The following is a 24645-nucleotide window of genomic DNA, read 5'->3' on the forward strand; positions in this document are numbered from 1 at the left end:
GAAAGAAGAGGATTTGTTGTACCGTTCTCGACTCTTAATCCTCGTTTGAATACAGTTCCCCCCACCTCCTGCGCGAAGCGCGGAAGCTTTGACATAGAGTAACAAGACGATTCGTTGTACCGTTCTTGAAAATAATCCTCGTCTGAATTCAGTTCCCCCCCCCCCTCCTGCGCGAAGTGCGGAAGCTCTGACCTTTCATTAAATTATTAGTGAAAAAAGACGATTCGTTGTACCGTTCTCTAAAATAATCCTCGTCTGAGTTCAGTTTACACCCCCCCCCCTCCCTCCCGCGCAAAGCGCGGAAGCTTTTACATTAATTCATTAAATCATTAGAGAAAGAAGACGATAAATTATGTTGTACCGTCCTCTTCCTTTTCTCTCCTCTCTTTAGTTTGGTCTTTTTTGGGGGGGGGGCGCCCCACCGCCCCCTGGCTACGCACCTGCGGTCAGATGAACATATTTTGATACCTTGTCCGCCCTCGGAAACTCAGGGGTTTAAGGCAATAACTTACGGTCAGATAAGCATTCAGGGGCCCGCCTTAGGGCCCCTGGTGGGGTCGAGAGTGTGGAAACCACGAAATCTCAGGGGTTTTAGGCATTTGATTATTAGAAGAAGATTATTATTATTATTATTTCAAATCATTTTAATAAAAGGTGATGTAATGTTCACTATTATTATTATTATTATTATACATGGACGTATTATAGGAGTACATGCTGTTCTTTCTAAAAAATAAAAAAAAACATATATAGCCACTACACGATTCGAAAGAAGTTAGGAATAAAGCCAAGTTTTTTTTACTGAAATGAAAACAGGCTGTATTAAGCTGCCGTACACTGCATGCTGCGATTATTTCTGGTATAATGAAATTTGACTAATTTACTCACTCATTCAAATAGAGGCCTAGACTATATTACATATTTTAAGACAAGGTAACGTAGACAATCGAAAGGAATTCCTATATTAAATATTAGACTAAATTATGTCAAGCCGAAATGCAATTAGAACCAATTTACGAAACACGTTTTAAAAAGAAAGAAAGAAAAAAGAAAGTGTAATGCTATTACAGAAATATGAGAATTACATTTCTGCGTGCAAATTCTGCAAAGAAGACAAGGAAGATACTTTATTCGTTCTCAATGTGTAATGGATGCGAAAGATACATGGGAAGGGGGTATTGATAACGGTATATGGCAATGAGCTCAATGTGCTTTATGAAAATAAATGTTTCATAAATGTTTCATACAGACAGTCAAGTTTTGTATTAGCCTTTTATAACATTCAAGAAAATCTAGCGAGCGAGCAACAGAAAAAGAAAACATTTTAATTATGGTTTTGATATGCTGAATTCCTCCCTTGGCCATGCAAGATATCAGACACAATTTTATATTTTCACATTTCATGTTATTAAAAAAGATCGAGAGAGATTCGAGGCACCGGTTGAGAAGCGCTGAATTAAGCGATTTATCAACAAATTGTCACTAATACTAATAAACATGACGATCAAGGTCAAACACTGTCGAAAAGTTTCTTAAAACAAAGCGCAGATAACAACTTCTCACACTCACCGTAGAGGACGTGTGGAATATATAGGTTTGGAGACCGCTGCAAATTATATATCATTTTTTTTTCCTGCATGATTTCTTCATTTAATTCATCTCTAATATCATGAGTGTACAAAGATTAGTAAGACATATTCCAGTGCTGTTTACAATATTTCATATATATTTTTTTTCGAAAATCATTTTTAAAAGACCATCAAAATCAAGCCATTTCTAAAAGTGCAAATAAAGTTACTTATCAGGCACTGGCTGGATGTTGATCTTTTTTAAATGATTTTGAATACTCGTTTTAAAAGAACGGTCATAGCCTTAGTTCCCGGCTTTAGTTTTAAGATTTCTGTTTCAAAAATGTATGTTTCCAAAAATCCTCCCAAAATGTCCATAACAAACGTACTATATTTGGTAACTGTCAACGGACCCTGATGATAATTGATTGTTGCAGGTACTGTGTGCTAGATTGAGCTTCGGGAATCGGGAGATGTCAAATTGATCTATTAATCAGTAAATTACATTGTTCATTTATAAGGTAGCATACTCTTTCAATTTTTATCAAATGTGAAGTGTCGTACGAAGGATGAAAACAGGAAAAATATGGATTTCATCTCATTGTTATAAAAACAGTTTTTGAGAATCACGCCTGTAGTGCATTACGGTATACGCACAATATGCAGACAGCCGCTCCAGCTAGCTAGCTGATATACACACACTATCGTCATCGTCAATTTGCGCATGCGTTTCGCCTTTCGCGTATTCTGCTGATCATTTGTGAACATTAACAACTGTTGGCCGATCTACGCATCACCATCATCATCATCGTTTTAATCAATTAGGAATCATGGGTTCATATCAAAGGATTACCATTGTTCTTATCCTAAGTAAGTATAATTATATTCGAATGTGAATAGGGTCTATAGAGGTCTAGAGAGTTAGAGAATAGATGATTGTAAGGGTTGAAATTAAAAAAAATGAGATGGAGCGTAGCGAGTTTGCTCCGTTCATCGACTCGGGCTGTCTTCAAGTTCAAACTCTGAGTCCAAGAAATCTTGCCCCTGAAGTTGAGGCAGCTGAGCTGAGCAATGTGAGCAACCGAACGCACTGATCGAGTTTGATCGGTGAGATACTGTTGCAAGCAGAACTTAGGGGTAGATCTAATGCCACTCTGGGAGTGGAAGAAATCCTTTCTCTTCTTGGGTATAAATAATATGCAAAACCTATATTTTTGTTTCCCAGTTTTGCTGTGATGGTGACACTTGAATTGACGGATTAAAATTAATGTCAGATCCAGTGCAGAAATGAGAAAGAGGGTGGGACCATGTGTGGTGATGGTGGCCGGTGGAAACGACCCAGAGACTATTGCCATATTGGCATGATTGTAGATCTAGAGTAGATCCAAGCTTAAGTCAAGGAGCTTTAGATCTAGATCTAGATAAACTTGTAACTTCTTGGGTCTAACATTAGATCTAACGTTACTTAGATCTAGAAGTCTACATCTAGGTTGAGTTTTAAATTGGAAGAAAGGATTTAGATTTAGAATCTAGGATAATTAGTCACTGACATGATCAGAGTTATAATTGTGAAGATTCATCATGTTCATTCTGTGTAGTGACGAGTGTGTTCAATGTGTTTAATAAATCACTCATTTTTTATGAAGGGTGGAATGTAGTGATAAACATGGAATTATGTCAGCAAATTCGGATTATATGATACTGATACTGATGGCCATGTGGTATCCCTGAGTGAGGCTGAAGATTAAAGGATACTTTTTTTTCTTGGCGTAAAAAAGAAAGGAGAAAACTTCTGTCAGCAAATGTGAAAATCTGAGGATACCCCCCCCCCCCTTTTTTTTTAATTAGTAGGGGCATACATGTAGTTGACATTACCAATTGAATAGAAACTAATTTCAGCTATTACCATTAGAACAAAAATGGCTCAACTCAATTACAATCATACTGTATAACAATTATTGTCTTGGTTCATCAACAAGTTGTAGTACTACATCAGGTTTTAAAATGGAGGAGGCGGTCAAAGTAGATCCTAAGGCTAAGTAAATTTTCCTAGAAATTAACTTAGATCTAGGTCTAGACCTACATGACACATGTAGACATTGAAAATCATCAGTCCTCCTGCCGCACTCTCCGTTAATATCTAAATTTCTCTTTTTGTTACCCATGCCAATTATATAATTGTCTTTAATAATTGTAGATCTATTTGTATATTCCATATCAGAGAAATAGAGATTGCCATCTTGTAAAGTGATAATCTGAATGTTCAAAGTTAATAACTGTAAGAAATTGTTGTCATGTTTATGTTAATAAATCCACATGTATTTGGTTTCCTATGTTTCCTAATTGTGCCATTGTGGTCTGGAGATTTAAAAAAATATATAATTTTGTCTTTTAAATTTTGTCAAACTTGACTGCAATTTTTTGTTTTGTTTTTGTTTGTTGTTGCTATGAAAGAGCTACATAACTAATATTAGGCCTATCTTTTTGTCATCTAGCGATGAACAGTTTGATTTGTCATGTAGCAGTTTTCTAAGTAAGATTTTAGAGTAAGATTGAAGCGACTAGTTTAGCACACTTTATAGAATTTGAGGAAAATAGCTTATTCTACCAGAACAAATCCTTCACTTTCCTGTAAGTTCTAGATAACTATAAATCCCAAATTTAAGCCTGGCTGAAGCCAAGCCAATTGTTTGGTCCATTGACAAGCAATCCTGAATTGATATTGTCCACATGTAAATAGTCGGCTTTGTGTGGTCTTCCTGCTTGGGTAATTCAGGAAGTTATTGATCTCAATGATCTGACAAGTGGATTGTGAAAGAAAGTCAATATTTGCCTATTGAAACATAATGATACAAATCAGTTATTCACACTCTTATTGTAGCAGTACCACCTGAGGGTAACTGCTTTACAATCATTTTGAGAAATTCAATAGAAGTATAGACTATAGAACAAACTTAATATTTGCAGGGTGATATAATTTTTGTATAATTTGTGATTGAATGATACATATATCCAGACCTAAATTGTCTTACAACCAATAAAGTACATGTAGCAGGATAAAGAAAGGTAGCATATTATACAACATTTATGTTTTATGATTTTATCATTCAATCAGATTAATTTGTAAATTCATTTTTTACAAGAAGTGGTTGCTTTGTGGGAAATGAATAAAAAGGTAATTTATGAACGTCTAATGACATCTTTCCTCTCTGATCTATAGTAGCAAAAACTAGCCCACATGTACGATATGCAATTCACTCTCCCCCATCCCCTCCTCCACAACCATAGTATAATCTAAATTTCTGTTCCTTGTTATTTTTAGTGAATTTATTGATTCTTTTAATGTTTTTGTATAATTACTTACCGGTAGTCTTTGTCCGTATTGAGTCGGTGACCTGTTATAAAGAGTTTTCTTTCTGTAAACGAAAGTGAATGAATGGTACTTTTGTAAATTGTAATCATGATTAGGATAATACTGTAATTATGGTCAGGCCAAATTTATAAATACATTTGTGTGTCTTGACCCAAGTGTGGTAATCATGTACATTGTAGGCCTGCTTGTATTTGTAAGGATTTTTAAAGATCTTTTTAGAGGTTTGAGGGTCATATTCTTGAGAGCAGGGCTATTAAGGGAGGTGTTTTATTGTTGACTGAGCATCAAAAGGACAAACAATGGCACTGTCCAAGAACAAACAGTTATTGTTACTGATTTCTTTTTTCTACTGCTGCTTTTCCTACATGTATTTCTAATCTATGACTGCTTTAATACTTTGCTGTTGCAACATCAGCTATTTATTTACCTCTACCTTTCTTATTAACTAGTAACTTTTAATTTCTAGCTGTGTTTGTCAGAAAGCCTTCCCACTGGCACTTGACCACTAATGTTTCATTCTTACATGTATATATAACATACACACATTTATAAGCATAATGAGTGGAGATTGACATGTTTACACGCGATGGTATTAAGGTGATGTAGAAGAGCAATGAAGCTGTAAGTGTAAGGAGCTTTGAGGGGGTCATACTGAATAGGCGTGTCTTCACTATCTCGAGATTGCCAAATATCCAGCTATTTGAACTATCCCGATCGAAACTATCCAGCTAATTTGCGTCTTCATTAGACCGAAGTAGCAAATTAGATGGATAGTTGGTCGGGATAATATCCCAAGATATCTCGGTCTAGTTTGCAAAATATCCCACTATTTCCCAACTAGCGGGATAGTTTGCGACCGTCTTCATTAGACAGAAGTACGGAGTCAAATATCCCGATCCCATCATGCACAATGATTTCCGGTTTTCCGTGTGTACTAGTTGTACTAGCGCGCTGAGCGGTATAGATCGCATGTGCGCCGGAAATCGTTGTGCATGATGGGATCGGGATATTTGACTCCGTACTTCGGTCTAATGAAGACGGTCGCAAACTATCCCGCTAGTTGGGAAATAGTGGGATATTTTGCAAACTAGACCGAGATATCTTGGGATATTATCCCGACCAACTATCCAGCTAATTTGCTACTTTGGTCTAATGAAGACGCAAATTAGCTGGATAGTTTCGATCGGGATAGTTCAAATAGCTGGATATTTGGCAATCTCGAGATAGTGAAGACGGGCCTATTTAGGCTACCCAAGCTGGTTTATAATTTCTCTTCAATTTAAGGTCAGAGGGGATTGCATTCTTAGAATGCCTTTGGACCTAGCTCAAGAGAAACAACCTCTAATTGAAGTGATATTTCTCTTGTTTTATGCCTAAAAGAAAGGTTTTAAAGAGTACAGTATGTAATACAACTTTTTGGGGACTGAGAAGCATTCACTACAAAATATAATATGTTTTTTACATGTACATGTATATTATGATAATATTATAAATAAAAACGTTTTAAAATTCTAATATTTTATTTTGTTGTAACAAAATTGTAATACATTTTAGATCATTAAATGCAAATTTCTAAGAATATGAACAAAAAACTTAAGGCCAAACTAATTAAAGAATATATCATTTGTAATTGTATATGAATTATGTGCTCGATGTGATGTAGATTGGTTGTAATATTTTTTAACAGTTCACAATGCACAGAAATTATAGGCCAAATTGTTTCCAAACAAAGCGGATCATTAATAGATACAACTGGTCAGATCTTGGATTTTTATTTGCTGAACTCAATTTGAAGAAGTTACTCAAGTTATTATCAATGAGAAATGTGTTGAAAAGATAACCATCCTTGGTAGCAGGCTTCTGTAAAAGAAAATTGAAAGGCCAGAGAAACAAGTATTTTTTAACGTTGAAAAATAGTTGATACTTTTTTTTAAAGTTCATAAGTAAATGTCTACAAGTAACCTACAGTACATTTGCACCTGCACTGTGTAAAATCAAAACAACCTTGTCCATTACTGTGACCAAATGACTGCCTAGAAATGGATAGAATGACTAAAATATAACGTGTTGTTATTGATGTGATGGAAATGATGATTTCTGTTATACAGTGCACATGCATGAACATATGTCATAGACCTGTAATATAGTAGAGGTCTTGAACTTTACAATGGGGAGAGTGTTTTTAGAGTTTCACACTGGAAAAAAAATATAATAATCTTAAAATGAGTTTGACATTGCAATCACAAGATCAAGTTGCTAATTTGATATTTTTTATAGACCTGATGGAGTGATACAAATGTTGCATTGTTTTTCCTAAGAATTTTAATGAAATCATAAAATAAACATGTATTGATGTAGGGGTCTATGCAATACTTTGACATTTCTGTGGTTGTTCTCAAATGTATACAACACAATCAAGTTACATTCAATTGTGCCAATGCTATGAACAATTCAGTACTAAACTACATGCACATGTATTAAGCATTTATATTCAATGAATGAGATCCTCTTAGCAAACATGTTTATAGAACATGTTTGTTGTGGTTCAGTCCCTGGTCACACCCATACATGTTTACATTCCACAAACTTCCCTGTTTTATACTCTTTGCAGATTGACCTCAGCCCCCAGGGTCATTATGGCTTGACCTGTCAGTTTGCGCCCCACCCTGTTGTTGAACCCTATTCTATCTGCCCTGATTTATTGACCCTAGCTACCAACCAACCTATAAATAGTGGGAGCACATAAACAAACCTCCTTATTGCAGTTTGTATATAGTACACACATACTCTAGGTGAATGTTCCTCTCCAGCAGGCAGCGCATCCAAGGATGCAGCTGTTGTCATTTCTCTTTTCTTGTCCAACCACCATTGGAGTTACTAATTTTGCAACTAGTGGTAGGAGTTTAAAGAGTCAACTCACTTTGGTTTGAAATTATGAGGAAAAACTGACAATGGCAAAAGACCAATACATGTAGTTTTTTTGTTTTTTGTTTAAATTCAAGCAGTAAAGACGTTGGTATACAGTTTGAAATGATTGAAATACATTAATTCAATGTCTTTTTCTCTTAATGGATTCATTTATTACTTACAACTTAGTTGAGATTATAAAAAGCTACATGTACAGTGTATGTCTAATATTGATACATTATTTTATATTGATTTTTTCAAAATTTAAGTGAGATACAGAATACAGAATAAGATACAAACTGATACACATGTTTATTTAAAAGTACACATACGTGTAGATGTAGTTGATATGGTTATGTACCTGTAGCTGTTAGAGCCTAGAGGCAGAGTTTACAAATATTATATTTTCATTGCTTATCTGACTGATTTTTACTCTTTGTTCTTAAAAATGTACATGTGCGATCTGTACGCAGAGAATATATTTCTTAGAAGTGCAACAATAAATCTCTTTTTTGCTTTTATTAGTTACAGATCTATAGAAACCGTGTGTGTAATTCTTTGCAATTTTATAGTACCTTGACCTTATGGTGCAATGTAACTTTGAATTACAACCTCACTGACATTTTCTTTTCTATGTTCAATTCTTTGTCTCTGCAGTTGTTTGTTTAATGGGACTGTCAGCAGGAAGAGGTGATGGTACTGCTTCAAGAAGCCCCATTATTGAAGAAGAAGAAGAACTTGAAATTGAATACATCACTGTGACTGTCTTTGGTACAACGGACTTACCAGAAGAGAGCAACAATGGTTCACCTCCTCCTACCCGTCAAAATCTGACTATGGTAACACCAGCACCTGAAAGCACGAATGAAACACTTGCCACACCACAGAATGTAACACCGAATGTAACACCGAATGTGGTGCCTATCAAAGCCAGCCAAGCTCCTGATTCAATAACAACAATGGATATAGACGTTGTAACAGATGTTGGAACTGGCCCCTCTGCTATGGTTGGTGATGGCACTGGTGGTGGTGAAGAGTTGATGATGGCCACTCAAGGCTTAGACGTAACTTCAGATGGACTTGATGCAGCCACACTTCCAGTTGCTGGGGATTTAGCAGAAGAAGGAACAACAGAAGCAATTGAAGTGCTTACAGACATACTATCCATCGTAACAGAGGAAACTGAAGACATAATAACTGCAACGGATGAATTACCAACAAGCAGACAAGATGCTGACATTCTACCAACTATTGTTGAGGATACAGACAGTACAACTGCGCTGATGCAAGAGATGACTACAGCTTCAGAAATTCTGGAGCCTGCTGTAACCTCTGTACTTGGAGAGCATCCGACCACTCAGTTTGCATCAACCCCAGAAATTCTCACCACAGTGGATCAAATCACTTCAGCACCACAGTCTACTCCTCACACACCCCTACCACCTACAACACCTGAGAGCTCAACGACAGCCATGCTCCACACATCGCTACCACCTACAACACCTGAGCTCCACACATCACTACCACCTACAACACCTGAGAGCGCAACCACATCTATGCTCCACACATCACTACCACCTGCAACTCCAGAGAGAGCAACCACATCCATGCTCCACACATCACTACCACCTACAACACCTAAGTTCCACACATCGCTACCACCTGCAACTCCAGAGAGAGCAACCACATCGATGCTTCACACATCAGTACCAACAATCACTACAAGTCAAGCTCAAACAGTAAGTGATTGGATACATTTTTGTGTTTACACACATAATATAGGCTACCGGTAGTTAAAGAGAAGAAGAAAAACTATTGGTAAATATGAATGTGAATACTGCTCATTACCTAATTGTTGATCTACTGTATTCTTCAATTACTTTAAGGGGGGGGGGGGCAGTGGGGTAATGGGGTAATATATTGCCTTTTCACGCACCCTACATTAATTAAGAATATCTTGTCAACCATAGAAGCTACCCCCTACAAACTATATACTGTTTGAAAGCTTTAAGAGTTTAAGACCATTCAACTTATAATAAAACTGAAATGAGAGATTTCCAAACAAGACAAGAAATCACAGATTTTCAGAAATCAAAACAGCAAACAATACTACTCAAGAGTGTACAGGTATACCACTTGTAAAATTTAAAGGTAGATACAATGTAGTATGTTTAATTGTTTATGTAACTTAATGATGGCTTTTTGAAATATTTTGCTGTTTTCACAGTAAGTTAAAAGTGATTTGATAAATCATTTTTTTTTTTTTTTAATGTTTTTTAATAAATAAATCATAGTAAATTTTAAATGTAAATGAAATGATTTTTGTTTGTTGTTATATTTGTTTTCAGACGGAAAGTGATCATACTGTCTCTCATCATTTGAATCAGATATCAGCCAGTGATTTGTCATCAGATGAGATTGATAACATTGTGACACTCAAGTTCGGTGGTATCACGGTAAGTAGATAGCAGGAAAGTTAAACATTTCAGGAGAGTTTTATCTTTTTACGAACAGACAAAATAGTAGACAAAAGGGAGAGTGCATTCCTGTGCCTTGAATTCATGTTCTGTACTCAATCAGTATTCCAATCCTTGATATACATGTACATGTAGTGAACAAGTGAATCGTCCTTAGTTTATACAAGATCTGAAATAATATAGAGTACTTTCTGACACTGTGACATCATAAAAATCTATTCTTAGAAAAACTCAATTTGAACTTCATTTTCAGAAAGAGCATAAAAAAAATGTCCAACTGTTGAAACCGATTGAATATGTGACGTGTTGGCCGGAATACATGTAAATGACCATCCAAATAAAATAGATTTCAATAGGAAATCTAATGTTATGAACCAGAGAAAAAAAACAGTGATTTCCTATTGAATTCTATTAATTCGGACAGACATCTCTCGGCCAGTGCTTAACATATTCAATTGATTTTCAAAATGAAGTTCAAATTTGGAAACTCTAAAAATAATTTTCTGATGACGTCACTTCACCACTCTCTACTAGGGAAACCTTTCCCAGTTTCCCTCAATAACAAATGATTCAGACCACATGATTGTACAGTTTTGTTCTCTTTAAAAACAGTGTACTCCCCTTTAGCATACCGAGTTGGTGGTATGTGAAATTTCATGGAATGAACCCCTGTAGAGAAGAATTACTGAAAGGTCAAAGTTTATAGCTTTCACATATCCTTCATGTCATGCTGGCAGTTCAAAAATAACTGTGAAGTGAGAATGCTTTACTATTATTTTATAAAAAACTTGGCAAAAAGAGGCAGACATCTAGATTGTGTTTGTTTCCTTTCGTAAATCATGTAATGATGAACAGTGTATACGAAGTGAAGAAATCCCACAACAAGCCTACCATTGTAGGTATTATACATAATTGTATGTCTCTCAGTTATTTTAACCACAATGTTGAGTTGTTCAAACTTAAAGGTCAATATATACATAAAACTATTTATTTAGAAGCTAGGAAGAGGCCAAATAAGTACTGGGTAATGTGTATTTTTGTTCTAGTTTCTTCCCACTTCCTGGAAAATTCTATACAGGAATGTAAAATGTTAATATCTAGTGAAGATGTCCTCAGCGTCATACAAGATAATTCCTAGATTTCTATGATTTCAAATTTGTTACATTTCTGTACAGGTGAATTCTTGGTATGACAGCTATGATGTGTCATTTAGACAGTATCTATCCAATATGCTGACTTCAGTAGAGTCTTCTGACATATATTACATCAGACCAACTCCTCTAGATCAGAACGACATCCTCTTTGTCTCATTTATAGCAAGATCTTCATCTGCACGTAAACGTGAGTATACACTATATTTCTATGGATATGCAATCATCAATGAATTATCTTTATTGAAATACTTGATCTAAGTTACATAGTGATATAAAAGTGTTTAAATATTTCTGTAGATTTTTGTTGTTGTCTGTGTGTGTTTAAAGAAAACAAGCCCAACTTGGCCAAGACGGATATTATTCTGACAAGTAATGCTTGTAAAATGAAAATAGCACCCCATTAGGTGGTATGGTATTTTCATTCATCTTTGACAGGAAATTAATTTGGATTAGAAATTTGTGCATATGTACATGTTTGTTTGTAGTTGAGCTGTATTTTAAAGCAGAGTAAGCCTGGCACAGCTGATATTATAATCTGTTCCCTAGCCTGTTTGTGATGTTTATTGATGCTACAGATTGAATTTTGCTACACAATGCACTCATTATGATAAGTCATGCCACAGGCCATGGCATGGGATAGATGTCTATATCACTGGAGTCTGTTCACATACAATGTAACTACTGTAAAGTCGTTAGCCAAAGTTTAAATTAGTTCTCCCTGAGTTGATAAATACAAGTTTTGATACAACTATAAGGCACCACCCATATTAGCCTTCAAGTTCAAGATAAAACATATAGCAATGACAAATACCCAGAAAGAATAGACCAGTTCTGGTCATGCGTTTGCATTGTGAAAGAAACTTTTGTGGAATCGATCAGATAGGTTGATTATCTAGCAAGTATTGGTATGTACTGCAAGGTTCTGGAATCATCAAAATGATAAGAAATTTGGCCCAGTCTACAGTGTAGGTAAAGTTACAAGCACTGTACACAGAAAGATGTTTATGGGACTATGGCATATCTATCCAGTCTGGATAGATATAATAATTTACCAAAAAGATTAATTAGTACCGGCAACATTTGTATCATCACGTATTAGTCAAAACATATTCTTTCACATGATTGGTAATACAAGCTTCCATTTTTTTTTTTGAGAGGGGGCGTTTCCAAAACTGGTCTATACCTTTAAAATGTGCTTAAGTGCACCTGTATTCACTAAAATTGCTAGTGAAAGGATTCTCCAATTACTTGGGGAGCACAGTGAAAACAGAATTTATTAACCACTGACAAACAACCAAATAAACAAGCGTTTTACTTCCCTTGACTCTGTATGTCCTATCCCTGACCAATGAACCACAAAACGGGTTGGGTCTGAGATTGCCATACATGTATATATTAAGAACCTTTGTCAAACTCTGATGCTTTTCCCATTAGTCATGTGGGTTTGTTATAGAGGGAGGATCCCTTACCATGTATCTGATGGTGATACAATTGCCAGACTGTTGATGGGAAGCTTACTCTGAATTGAGCTGAGAGCTATTACGTTGCAGCATCCCACAGAGAAAAGACTAACGTATTCCTAGAAGTCCTAAAGTAATTAATATCCAAATTTCAAAAATCTTTCTTGCAATTCTTAGTAAGGCCTTTGTCCTATTCATGTTCGGAAATGCCTCATCTGACCTATATCTTACTAGCATCAGTTGTGAAGCAACTATCAAGTTCAGTATTTCCTAATGCTACATCTATCTCAAAATTGTTATGTATGTTTGTATTCTCCTTTTCAGAGATGTCCCAATGAAGGCCAATATCCATTTTACAGACACCTTTTATTGGGGTGTATTCGTTGGGATTCCCCACTGGTTTCTTATGCGTGTGAAATCTTTCAGTCTGATGTTGGTTTTCATCCGGTATAGAGAAGGAGCTCCTCAAATCCATGTACATTTTGATAAATTATGCTGTAATGATTCTGGTGGAATTCCCCAAGATTATTTTCAGAGGAAACAGTGATTACCAGGAAATTCTTTAGTCGGAAATTTTTATACTGGCAAGGCATAAATGCATTTGTATTTTGTATTCTTGCCTGGAGCTACCCCCTACCAAGTGGCAATGATATTGATAATGCCGTAAACCATCATCCTAGTAATGTTTCCCTTGATTTGATTAAATTATTCAGCTTCACCATTTCTCTTAGGTTCAGTGTTCCTAAATGTAAAAAGATATGTCAGGAATCCTCAGGAAATATGTACTGTGTTTGACCAATTAGGATAATGAGGAAATTCTAGACAAAGTTGGAACAATTACTTTACCATTGTTTTAAGAAAAGTATAAAAGGAATTAAAGCAATATTTCACAATGCCTATTTTTTTTCACACCCCTACACCTGCAAGCCGAAAAAAGTTTGCTCAAACTACAGTAGACAAGCATCTGTGTGTAGAAAATGAGTACGTAAGGGCCTACAATAAATGCCGTTTGGTAGCTCCTGTGTAATGGTGTCTCTCTGAGGAGGAGAAAATGAGATTGTAACAGAGAAGTGTTCTAAGATGGCATGAAGTTGTAGTAAAAAATTATTATAGATTTTTATGAGAAGCTCTAGAACAGTTCATCATGTATATGTACAAGCATGGACATATAAGAGACACTCGTATATACAGTATGGGCAGTTTTGAGCACATGATGAAGTATGCGTGAATCAAGAGGTTACAGGCCACTTACATCTCAGGGTTCACAGCCTGTTGTGGTTGAAAGAGGAGAGTCTACGCTTTGTTCCAAATCCTCCTTGTGGCTCATTATGCACAGCCAGGTGTCCCTTTACAGGGGCTAAATCGACTGACTCTTTCTCACAATGCTCTCTCGCTCTTTCACTCTCACTCCTGCTTTCTCCTGATCACTTTCTCTCTCTCTCTCTCTCTCTCTCTCTCTCTCTCTTTCTCCCTCTCTCTTTCTCCTTTTTAGTTTTGCATTTCAGGATGTTTTTATAAAGATATATATCAAATTACATATATTGTAGAATTCACCTCCTTTTTTCAGTTGTTGATTTAAGTCGCATCATGATTGTTTATTAATATATACAAAATGATCGTGTTATATTTAGTCTACAGCCGTACAGGAAGACTTGGGAAGACTTACCTACATGTATCTGACCAGCAAGAGGGAAGGTAGAATAAAGGAAGGAGGGAGAGAAAGAGAAGGGAAGATAAAGTGGGGGATTTAACAGGAAAATTATGAGACCCCACCCCCATAAAAGAAAGAAGAATTGTAACAATACTATATGAAACAAAGAACAAAGAGAAATTCTAAATGAAAGAACAGTGAAAGGTATTATTTATTATTAATATCAAGGGCAGGTTTGATTGAAAATGGGTATGAATTCATATGTAGGCCAAATTACTTAACTATGAATGGTTGATTGTATTTCTTCAAATATAGCACCTCATCAAGGTTGTTGAATACTGGATGCCTTCTGTATATGTTTCAAAGTAATATTATACCAGTGCCTGTATCCAGGCTGGGATACTAGGAATACAGTGATATATCTCACTGGGTCGTAAGGTGTAGGAGAAGAGTGCATTGTAGGTGAAGGGAGAGTTGATAAGATGAAAATTGACAGAGACCTTTACCCCAAGATACATTGTATTACAATTGATTGAGATTGCTTCAGATGCTATGTTGAGATGAATTGGACTGTACTCTACAATCTCTGTTTGAGCAAGACGCTGTGAAGATTAATCTAGGAGAATTCATTTAGGGTTTGGCAAAATTCAAAGTAGGCATTCATGTAGGGTCTGTATGTACTAGTAGCTTAGTCTTGGCTCGATGTATTTTGACGAAATCTGTTACCTCACTTTAAAATACCTTCTATCTAGCTATTAGGTAAACAAACACAAATGAGAGTATGATATATTGAGAAGTATTGTATATTCAATAAATATCATTTGTGTTTTCTGATTTTGAAATTACTCTATTTTGAATGAAATTGGCTGAATGTAATCTGTAAAATGGTTAGAAAGGAGAAAGGCAGAAAGGTACTATTACCAGATTAAGATTTTCATAAAGTAGCCTACAATCAACACAAATACATGTATGCAAAGAAAGTTAATCTTGTAGAACCAACCTCTTATCCTGCCAAATATTTGTAAATTTTGTTTGTGAACAAGATTATAATACAGACTTCCTGGTACTCTGTTCCATAGCATCAAACTGCAATGAAATGTTAATTGTATAAAAAGTGTAGAAAATACAAATTTGTCAAATGTAATTTTATTATATTAATAATCTACATGTAACTAAAGTTAATGGCTATGGAGATGCATCATTCGATACAATGCTACATCTGAAGCCTACATTGCTTCATTAATGAATGGCTAATGAAGGACTGGTTATTATTTTCCTTTTATAATTCTTTGACACATAACATCAATTATAATACAGACCCAATGGGTGGTAGGATTAATTATTCCCTATAGTTGGTGTTGGTTGGTCTCATTAGTGGTATACAGTACACGACTGAATGGTACCAACACAGTGTGATGATTGGGCTTTCATTCCATCGTTCAAGGAGTTGAGCAGTCAGACCATTTCAAATCAGAAATAGAAAGAAACTAACCCATGGCAGCATACATACATACACATATGTTCATTAAACCTAGTATGTACATGTAATATGTATAGTGAGAGACATCCTATCAGAAATCAACTATTTGAATATGGGATCTGTGAACGAGATGAAATATGCTATATGTAGTACATTATGTGCACTAAATTTTCTCAAATAGTTATAGTTGTAATAGAGTATGTGTTGAGACTAGGAATATTGTGATTTCATAAAGAGAATTGACCCTAAAAATTGGCATGAAATGACACAAAATTAGAGAAAGCATAAGAATTTTTGAATTTTTGCAAAATATGACTTCAAATATGGGGGTCGCCCTATGTTGGTATACATGTATGCAGGTCACTATTTGTAATGTCATATGGGGAAAACTTTCCAAATTATTTGTACCTAAATCACTTAAAAGTATTCCTTTCTCAATTTGCAGTATGGAACGGACATTTTACACTCCACAGGACTGTACAAAATATGTTGAAAGTAAAACATCTTAAAAAAATATAACATAGAAAATTAAATTTCCAGAACGAATGAGATGGGTAGCCAAAATAATGTTAAAAAGTACTTTGACTTTTATGGTTATTATTGCTAGTAATTGGATACTAAGGAGTTACCAGACCTCCTGATAGAGTGGGACTGGGCTTTGATTTAGAAGCAGTAGCAAACAGCAAATGCATCTGTCATCATCATCATCATCATCATCATGTCTGGCATTCCAAGAGCGGTGGTTGATTACCCTTTGGCTTGACATTGGGGATCTGATAAAATAATTAACCAGTACACTCTTGGCTCCTTCATTTGCTTCCAACCTTCAACTTATCGAAAATAATATCGTTAGTGATATTCGTTTGTCTTGCAATGTATGATGGTCAACAAGGGATCTAAAAGATCATTAAGTTTCATGAGCCACTGCAACACTTCGTCAGGTGATAAAATCTACAAATGTAATGTATAAAACACGCTTGCTTACATTAGATTTTATCACCTGACGAAGTGTTGCAGTGGCTCACGAAACGTTGTGATCTTTTTAGATCCCTTGTTGACCATACATTGCGAGACATTGCGAGACAAACGAATGTGACTAGCGATATTATATTTAATACTACATCCACAATGAGTAATATATTTAGCAATAGCATTAACCTTCATCTTCATTGCAAGCGGTCCTTATGTTTTGGTTTCTATTAGCTCAGACATGTACACGTATTTGCTTTTCTTTTTAATCAGTTTTTTATGCTAGGTTGACGGTATCTAGCATAAATGTGTCTTCAATATTTAGAGATCTCTTGGTTTTATTGCAATGTGCTTGATTTCATGAGCTGAGGAGCTCTACATATTATAGTCCTACATGATTCTTGATGTGCTATCATCTGCTGAGGGCCAGAAGGGTGTTAACTCAAACATTTTTGACAAAGTTAAAGGTACTATGTCCCATTTGCAGGCCAAAAAATGAAAAAGTTAAATTCCAACTGCATTTGAAAGATAATACTTATTTAGAACTTCCCTAAAAAAGGTGGGGCTTGAAAATGTCTTTAAGTGAGAAAATAATGACTATTAGTTGTCAAATCGACTATAGGGCTATAGAAAAGTAATAGTCTTGATTTTCAGACAATTGTACCGAATGGTCATACGTTTTATGTTGCACAAAGATTCAATCAGTTTAATCTTGGCCATCACAAGAAGTGGGTTATTGATGTAAACAAATGCTCATGTACCCTTTACAACTCTTTTCATGTATGTTATTATTAAAGAAGAAAAAAGCCAGTCAGTCGCTCAATAGTGTCTGACAGTGATGTCTAGCAAGTAAACAGGTTTCCTTGCATAATTTGAATATGAGGACACTGCTAACGTTTAAATTTCACAGATAGGAAATACATGACATATTCAAAATTCCTGCAAAGTTCTACAGAATTTGAGGTTGGCTGCAAAAGGGACATAGTACCTTTAATGCCCTTTTGGCTCTCAACAGAGGCTTTATGGTTTTAATAATGAAATCAGACGTTTAAAGGGCAATCCAAACCTTGTAACAAGTTCATTTGTATGAAAGTAGAAATAAGATTAACAGAATGGCGAAATTTGGATTCAAATTCAAATATTAAAGTTATGAATGTTTGAAATATGAGATCACTAAACGTCTAGGTGAATCTCAAATTGGCGGTTTTGTCAGTGGATCGTGACATAGTATCTCTCCTGTTTTTCAGTACAAAAATATTAGTTTCTGTGTTTCTCCCAAGTGCCTTCTCCCTTGAGGCACTACTCAAAATATATTATGGATAACATATCGCTATAGCTCCTCTAAAGAGAATTAGAGAATAGACCCTTGTGAGTAATACATTTTTGAAAAATTCAAATTTTAGTAACTATGTGTGTCGGAACAAATGGTAAAGTTGTCTGACACAACATCACAGAGACAGCCCACACATGTACCTACAGTGATTAAAACTGTCAAAAATTCATATCTTTGTCTGATTTCATTCAAACCTTCACCAGTCTACTTCTCTGATTTGTCTCCTTTCTTCTAGAGTAGTTTGCTATCAAGGTTTGATTTCCCTTTTAACTTCTGTGATTTTTCTTTCTCTTCCCTCTTCAGGTTCGACGAAGCCAGTTGTTCCTCTAGGTGATGTTCTTGGCGCATTGGACAATATTACTGCTTTTACAGAGGCAGTAAGTATAACATATACAGTGCCAGAAAAAACGAAACCGAGAATTAATTATGTTTTATCATAACTTAGTCGCATTTATAATTAATAAATGACACATATTTGGAAACCTGAGATCCTCCTCTTTCATTTGATGCAACTCATATGATGCATATTTCATGCATGAGTGATTAAAATGAATTTGAAGAGAGAAAACCAAAAAGTCATTTGGCGGACAGTATCTGAATTTCATAGAGAAAATCACATTTCTAGAAAGTTGAGTTCCTGCCCTTTCATATGACACCTCAATCAGGAAAACTGAGCAAGGAATGACAAAGTTCTGTTTGTTTAAAGTAGTGCTTGTATTTCCATGATTTTTTCAAACAAATTCGTTTTTACTGGCTGCCTGCCGTAGCAGCAAGCAGAATTGACAAAAGACTTAACTTTGTTTCGTTGACAATCAGCCATGCAATGCCAGTCAATATCAACATCATATTTTGTTTCTACTTGAAGTGTTTTAGAAGCACATTAAACAATACAACATCATTGACAAACATAAGCATTTCAAATGAATTATTTTGTATTTTATTATTTCTGTACTCTTTAAAAACAAATCATATATATTTCTTTCTATTTAATAATTATTTTTAGAAAAATATTTTATATATTATGAGACAAGAACTCAAGCAAACATCTAGAATACACAAAATAGGTAGTGTTATAGAGCAACGTTTGAAAACTTGTATGTTTTTGTAAATACATGTAGACATATATATGCAAAATAATGATTTTTTTAAAGTCAAATTTGTCTTGACATTTGATTGTGAAATGTCATGTGGAAATATGACCTTGCAAAAGTCTGATTTGTGCAAACTTGATATCAGAAGCCGTTGAAAGGTGGGGCATTTGCGCGGCACAGAAGGTTTAACAAATCTGTATTGTATGTGTATTGCATGTATGTTTCTTAGAATGATTTTAATTATATTTAGATTAAAAGTTTTTTTAAAGAGAAAGAGATAACTCATATCAATATGTCCTTATTTTCTTCCCTACAGCTTGGGATTCTTCCGTCACAAGCCCCATCCATCACCGCCGGACTTCCAGATTTCATTCTAGACACCCTACCAACATCACCAAGCTTTACCCTTCCAGTCGATGGAGATGATGATGATGAAGATACAACGGAAGAATCAACTCGCAAACCTCCACCAGAAATTGGTTTCCTAAGCAACCCTGGTCTCTTCATCTCGTTGGTAGTGATAGCTACAGTGAGTATCATCATCATCATTGTTGGTCTCATCTACCTGCTCTGTGATAGAAAACGAGGTAGGAGCGGTGAGTACATAACCAATCATACTCCGCGGAACAGCGACTTGGAGCTGGGATTCGACAATCCCGTCATGGCGGAGAACGATAAGAACGTGTCTAACGGCAACCACCTTTCAAGCATAAAGGGAGAGATGGAATCGGATATGATTGTGCCGTACGATAACTTTACTCAAGAAGAATTGATGAATTATGAGGTGGAAGACACTCATTTGTAAAAAAGATCAATTTCATGGCATCAGTTTAAAATATGGATTGGATGTTTGAGCAAAAATGATTTGTTATGATGCCCAAATGGCATTTTGAAGCAATGTGTGTTATGATGAGATGATAGTGTTTTAAAGCAATGTTTGTGTTTGAGTTTGCCATGATAATTATGTGCATTTCAACAACAACAAAATGTGCTGATAAAAGCAATTTTGATTTGTGGGTCCTTTAACTTTTGGGGTTATAAAACCATGTAAAAGAGATACATGTTGAAGTGCAGTGATCAAACATATTTGGAGGATTCTTGCTACATCCAAGTTTGCCTGGTACTAGCATTCAGTACTAGATCTTTTATTTAACAAGTTGTACTGTAAAGAAACCTCTCAACATTTGTGCTTCCTGTGAGATTGTAGTTGTAATACATTAAGTTTTGAGATATACTAACGAAACCCAAAAGGTTTTGGTTAACATGAAGTTTTCGAATACTTGACAATTATAAACATTTTCTCTCTGTGACGAAACTTGCCATTGAGATCAGCTTTAGTGAAATAGTCTCCTACTTGAATCTTGGTTGACCTGTTTGCTTGTTGTCCTATCTAACCTTGCAAGTGAAGAGTGTTATATAGTACAGATAAAATGTCAGATATCCAAAGATCATATTACTAGTTGTAAATAGGTAGGCAAAAAACGAATTTTGGCCTCTATTACTTCAATAGACTTCATGAAATAATATGAATACTGTACAATTAATCAGAGAGAGAGAAAGAGAGAGAGAGGGGCTGAGGCTACCAAAAGTTCTGTTATGCAATTTATACATTGTATTCTGTTAATAGTGTATTCATATCTGCTGTTTTCTTCCCTTTTAAATGATTATTATAACTATCTGATGATTCTGATCCCTGTTGACATAGAATCATAGTCAATGTTAGCCAAAACATTCTAAACGTACATGATCAGAGCGGCAGAGCCTGTGACCAGTCTGTTTTAAAGTGTTTTGCCGTATCATGTGTACATGTATACATGGACATGTACTTGTAAACACTGGCTTCTATCATCATCAGGCATTGGTGAAAAACTTGTGCAAAACTGTTTAAAGAGTTTACTTTGAGTGATAGCAGTACAATGATACTGTTCATGTATTCCTGGCTTGCCTGACTCCTACTCATTTTCCATGTATTATATTGTACTAGCATTCCTTATCAGAAGAAACTTCCATTATATCCATATGTACCGTATGTCACTGTAAATATAGCTTACTTGTGTAGTTTACTGTGTAAGTATTTACTCTTGTAGATATGTTGAATATTTTGAAAAAGTAAAATGGTACTACTTATCTTTAGATTTCATAAACAGTTGTGTATGATGACTCAATATAGCATTTACATTTGATCTGAAAAAAAAACATAGACTTGTAGTTTATCAATGTTTTAATCTTTTTTAAAACTATTTTTTGGCAAATGAGTGCAAATGTAAAGTTAAGAATTTGATAGGGCCTTGGACAAGTTTGTTTGTGGCCGGCCCACTTTTATTGTATGAAATAATGTAGTTATACTAATTTATTTTCTTTTTAAATATGTAAAGCAAAATTAAACCAAGATATATAAATAGTATAGGTAGGTACTTATGCTGCTATTAACATTTACTGTGTTACACCACACCACTGTTTTGATAGAAGCTCCATAAAAGAATGGGCAAAGTGTTTGATGACACTTTTCTTTTGTTCAGAACTTCAACTTTGTTATTACTCAAAGTTTAGAATTTCAGACCGAAGTATTTGTATCAAACAACAGTATTGTGTCTTGTGATCAAGATGGTATAAACAGTAAAGAGTAGAAAAGCTCCCAGCCTGTGATGTCATCCACAGTGTTATGTTTCATCCATTGTTATCCATGTTTATTGTTTAATTGTTGCATTTAAAAGAGTATGATGTGCATGCTAAACACAATTGTTCTGTGTTTTTAAATCTTCAAGTGCATGCATCCTCATTTTACCACAGGCATTACTGTCTAGTATGATATCTAAAAGTTGCCTTTTCATTTCAACGAATCGATACATCTCGCCAGCATTAAAAAGATAACAACACAGGAAAACATAGACTACTAATAATGAGTAGATTTTTTCTTCTTACTCTTTTTAATCTTTTTAAAAGGCATTAAACACCTTGCTACTACCTTGATTACAAAATATTTCTGAGTTGTGACATATTGTATTCATAGTCTGCATATGTGCCATGGAACTAATTTTAATCTTGCCCAATATTCATGGATAAATAGCATTGCAGTAATCTAAATCAATGTAGTAATGTACGGGAGATTGGTTGTGACTTGCATGAGATGTCCATTTTGTTACTTCTCCATACTTGGTTTACCCGTTTGTATTACCCCTGTGAAGTGAGCTTTTAGCCACAGTTTTGTTCTTGAGTGTTGCAATAGTTGATCTTACAAATGTATTCAACTCAGCTAGCCAAACTCTCTTGCCAAAATGACTGTGATAGAGTAGCAGCATAAGCTACAGTGTATGGCGAGCAATGATACTGGAAATCTCCTGATTTACTTAGAAAACACATTTGAATACATGTTTAAAATATGATAATGGAATAGAAATGTAGTCATTTTTGAGATGTTTTATCCTGTATGCTGAAGCGCTCCTATCATTCTCCAGTTTACTCTTATCTTATTTAAACAAATGTAAACCCAGTAGACTTCCTTGCAAAAATGGAACAAAATAGAAACACTCTTCATCTTCCTATATTGAATGTGTATGATCAATTAATGTTTGGTACTATAGTTCCCAAATGTTCATATTTAGATGATTTCAAGAAAGAAAGCCTAATATTGCCAAACCAGAAAGTGCCTAACTCTATCAGTATTTGTAACCAAATTGATGTTGACTTGCTGAGCTTTATTCTTGCTACGATTTATTATATAACCCTAAAGTTCTCTAATACCGGTATTCCAAGAGAAGAGATCGTTGTATAATCTTATGCTATGACCGACACTAATTGGTAAGAAAAAGTATACATTTATCTTGCAGTGAAGTTTTGATATACAGTGATATTTTATTGTTTTCTTAGATTTTTAGTTGATAAATGTGTACAGTATTCATTGCACCATGAACTTGCTGCTAATCTGAATTGTTAAAGAGGCTTATTGGAAATTAGTGTGCAAATGTGATTGATACTGGAAAACATAAAAGTAATGTTGTGTATTAAAATAAAAGGCAAAGCAATATTAAGGCTGATGAAGGTTTAAGGTTGTGCTGAATCCAAAGTTTGCAATGTGAGAGCAAAATGCTTTGTTATCTCATTAAGGTTTGTTTATGTATTGTCTTGGGACTTGTTTGAAAACATTTAGAGAAGAAAACAAAATTATCCCTTGGTTTTATGTTGAGGTATTAAAAAGCTTGTCATTGTTTCTTCTGTGTCATAATGTATAACATGATACTATTGCCATGAAATATTCCAGCTGAAAGTGGTATCTGTATGCCAACGCCAATACTCCTCCCTGTTTGAAGAGAAACACTTTTGAACAACATAAACATACATGTAGTCAGTACGTATCAAGGACAGTACTAACAGTATTAGAAGACAAAAACTTTTCATGTGATTTGAACAGGAGATGCTTGTACTGGTGATATTTTTGCACTTTATATCCTTTGGAAAATTCAACAATGCAACCATTTATGAAGATGCATGCTCAGAAAAAATGTCGCCAAATTTTGAAGATAGCCTCATGCCACGATATTGTTTTTGATGATGAAAAAAGCCGCCCATCACTTGGCTGCTTACCTATCATAATGTTACCATGGTGATAGGAACGAAAGGATAATTAATTTTGTTTGGTCTTTATAGACATTGAATGCAGTTTTCACTTTCAATTAAGTCTACCGGTAGTCCATAATCCAAAGTCAATCCATTTTCTTTTCTTAATCAATCAAATGTTATCATGTTTGTGATAATATGCTGAAAGCCTCAGTGTTTGTTTCTAAAGTGTAAAAAAGTTTTTTTATTTTATACATTTGTATCTAAAGTTGTGCTCTTGTTTTGTTTTAAGCTGTAACAAAGCTCAAAAGAATGAATGTACTTCAGTTGTATAGACTCTGTTCCAACTCGTTTGAATTCCGCATCGGTGCTCTTTATGTGTTTATAGCCTTCATGTAGTATTAAAGCACCTTGCCGTATTTTGTTATTATCATCAGTGACTGTTATAGCATTTTGGTAAGTTATGCACTTTGCTTTATAATAAAGATATCAGTGAATATGTGAAGATAATGTGTGAAATGTCATTGCTTTATGAGCTTAGATTCCTAGAATGATGAAAAACTACAAGATATGGGATCCTTTTCCACCACAAGAAGTTTTAAATGAGATGACATAGGTTAAATATAGA

The 24645-nt window shown here is 35.0% G+C and overlaps 1 protein-coding gene across 1 annotated transcript; it reads left to right on the top strand.

The window, feature by feature from the left end:
• The first annotated feature begins 2335 nt into the window (after positions 1–2335).
• LOC100888186 (mucin-17) lies at positions 2336–24522 on the top strand. Its single transcript, XM_003730196.3, has 6 exons — positions 2336–2438; positions 8506–9587; positions 10197–10304; positions 11501–11666; positions 18676–18749; positions 19780–24522. The coding sequence occupies exons 1-6, from the start codon at positions 2399–2401 to the stop codon at positions 20266–20268; spliced, it is 1959 nt and encodes a 652-aa protein (XP_003730244.2). The 5' UTR covers positions 2336–2398; the 3' UTR covers positions 20269–24522.
• Positions 24523–24645: the final 123 nt, after the last annotated feature.

This window comes from Strongylocentrotus purpuratus, unplaced genomic scaffold (genome assembly GCF_000002235.5).
Source record: "Strongylocentrotus purpuratus isolate Spur 01 unplaced genomic scaffold, Spur_5.0 spur5_contig_827, whole genome shotgun sequence".
In the NCBI taxonomy this organism is placed as follows: Eukaryota; Metazoa; Echinodermata; class Echinoidea; order Camarodonta; family Strongylocentrotidae; genus Strongylocentrotus; species Strongylocentrotus purpuratus.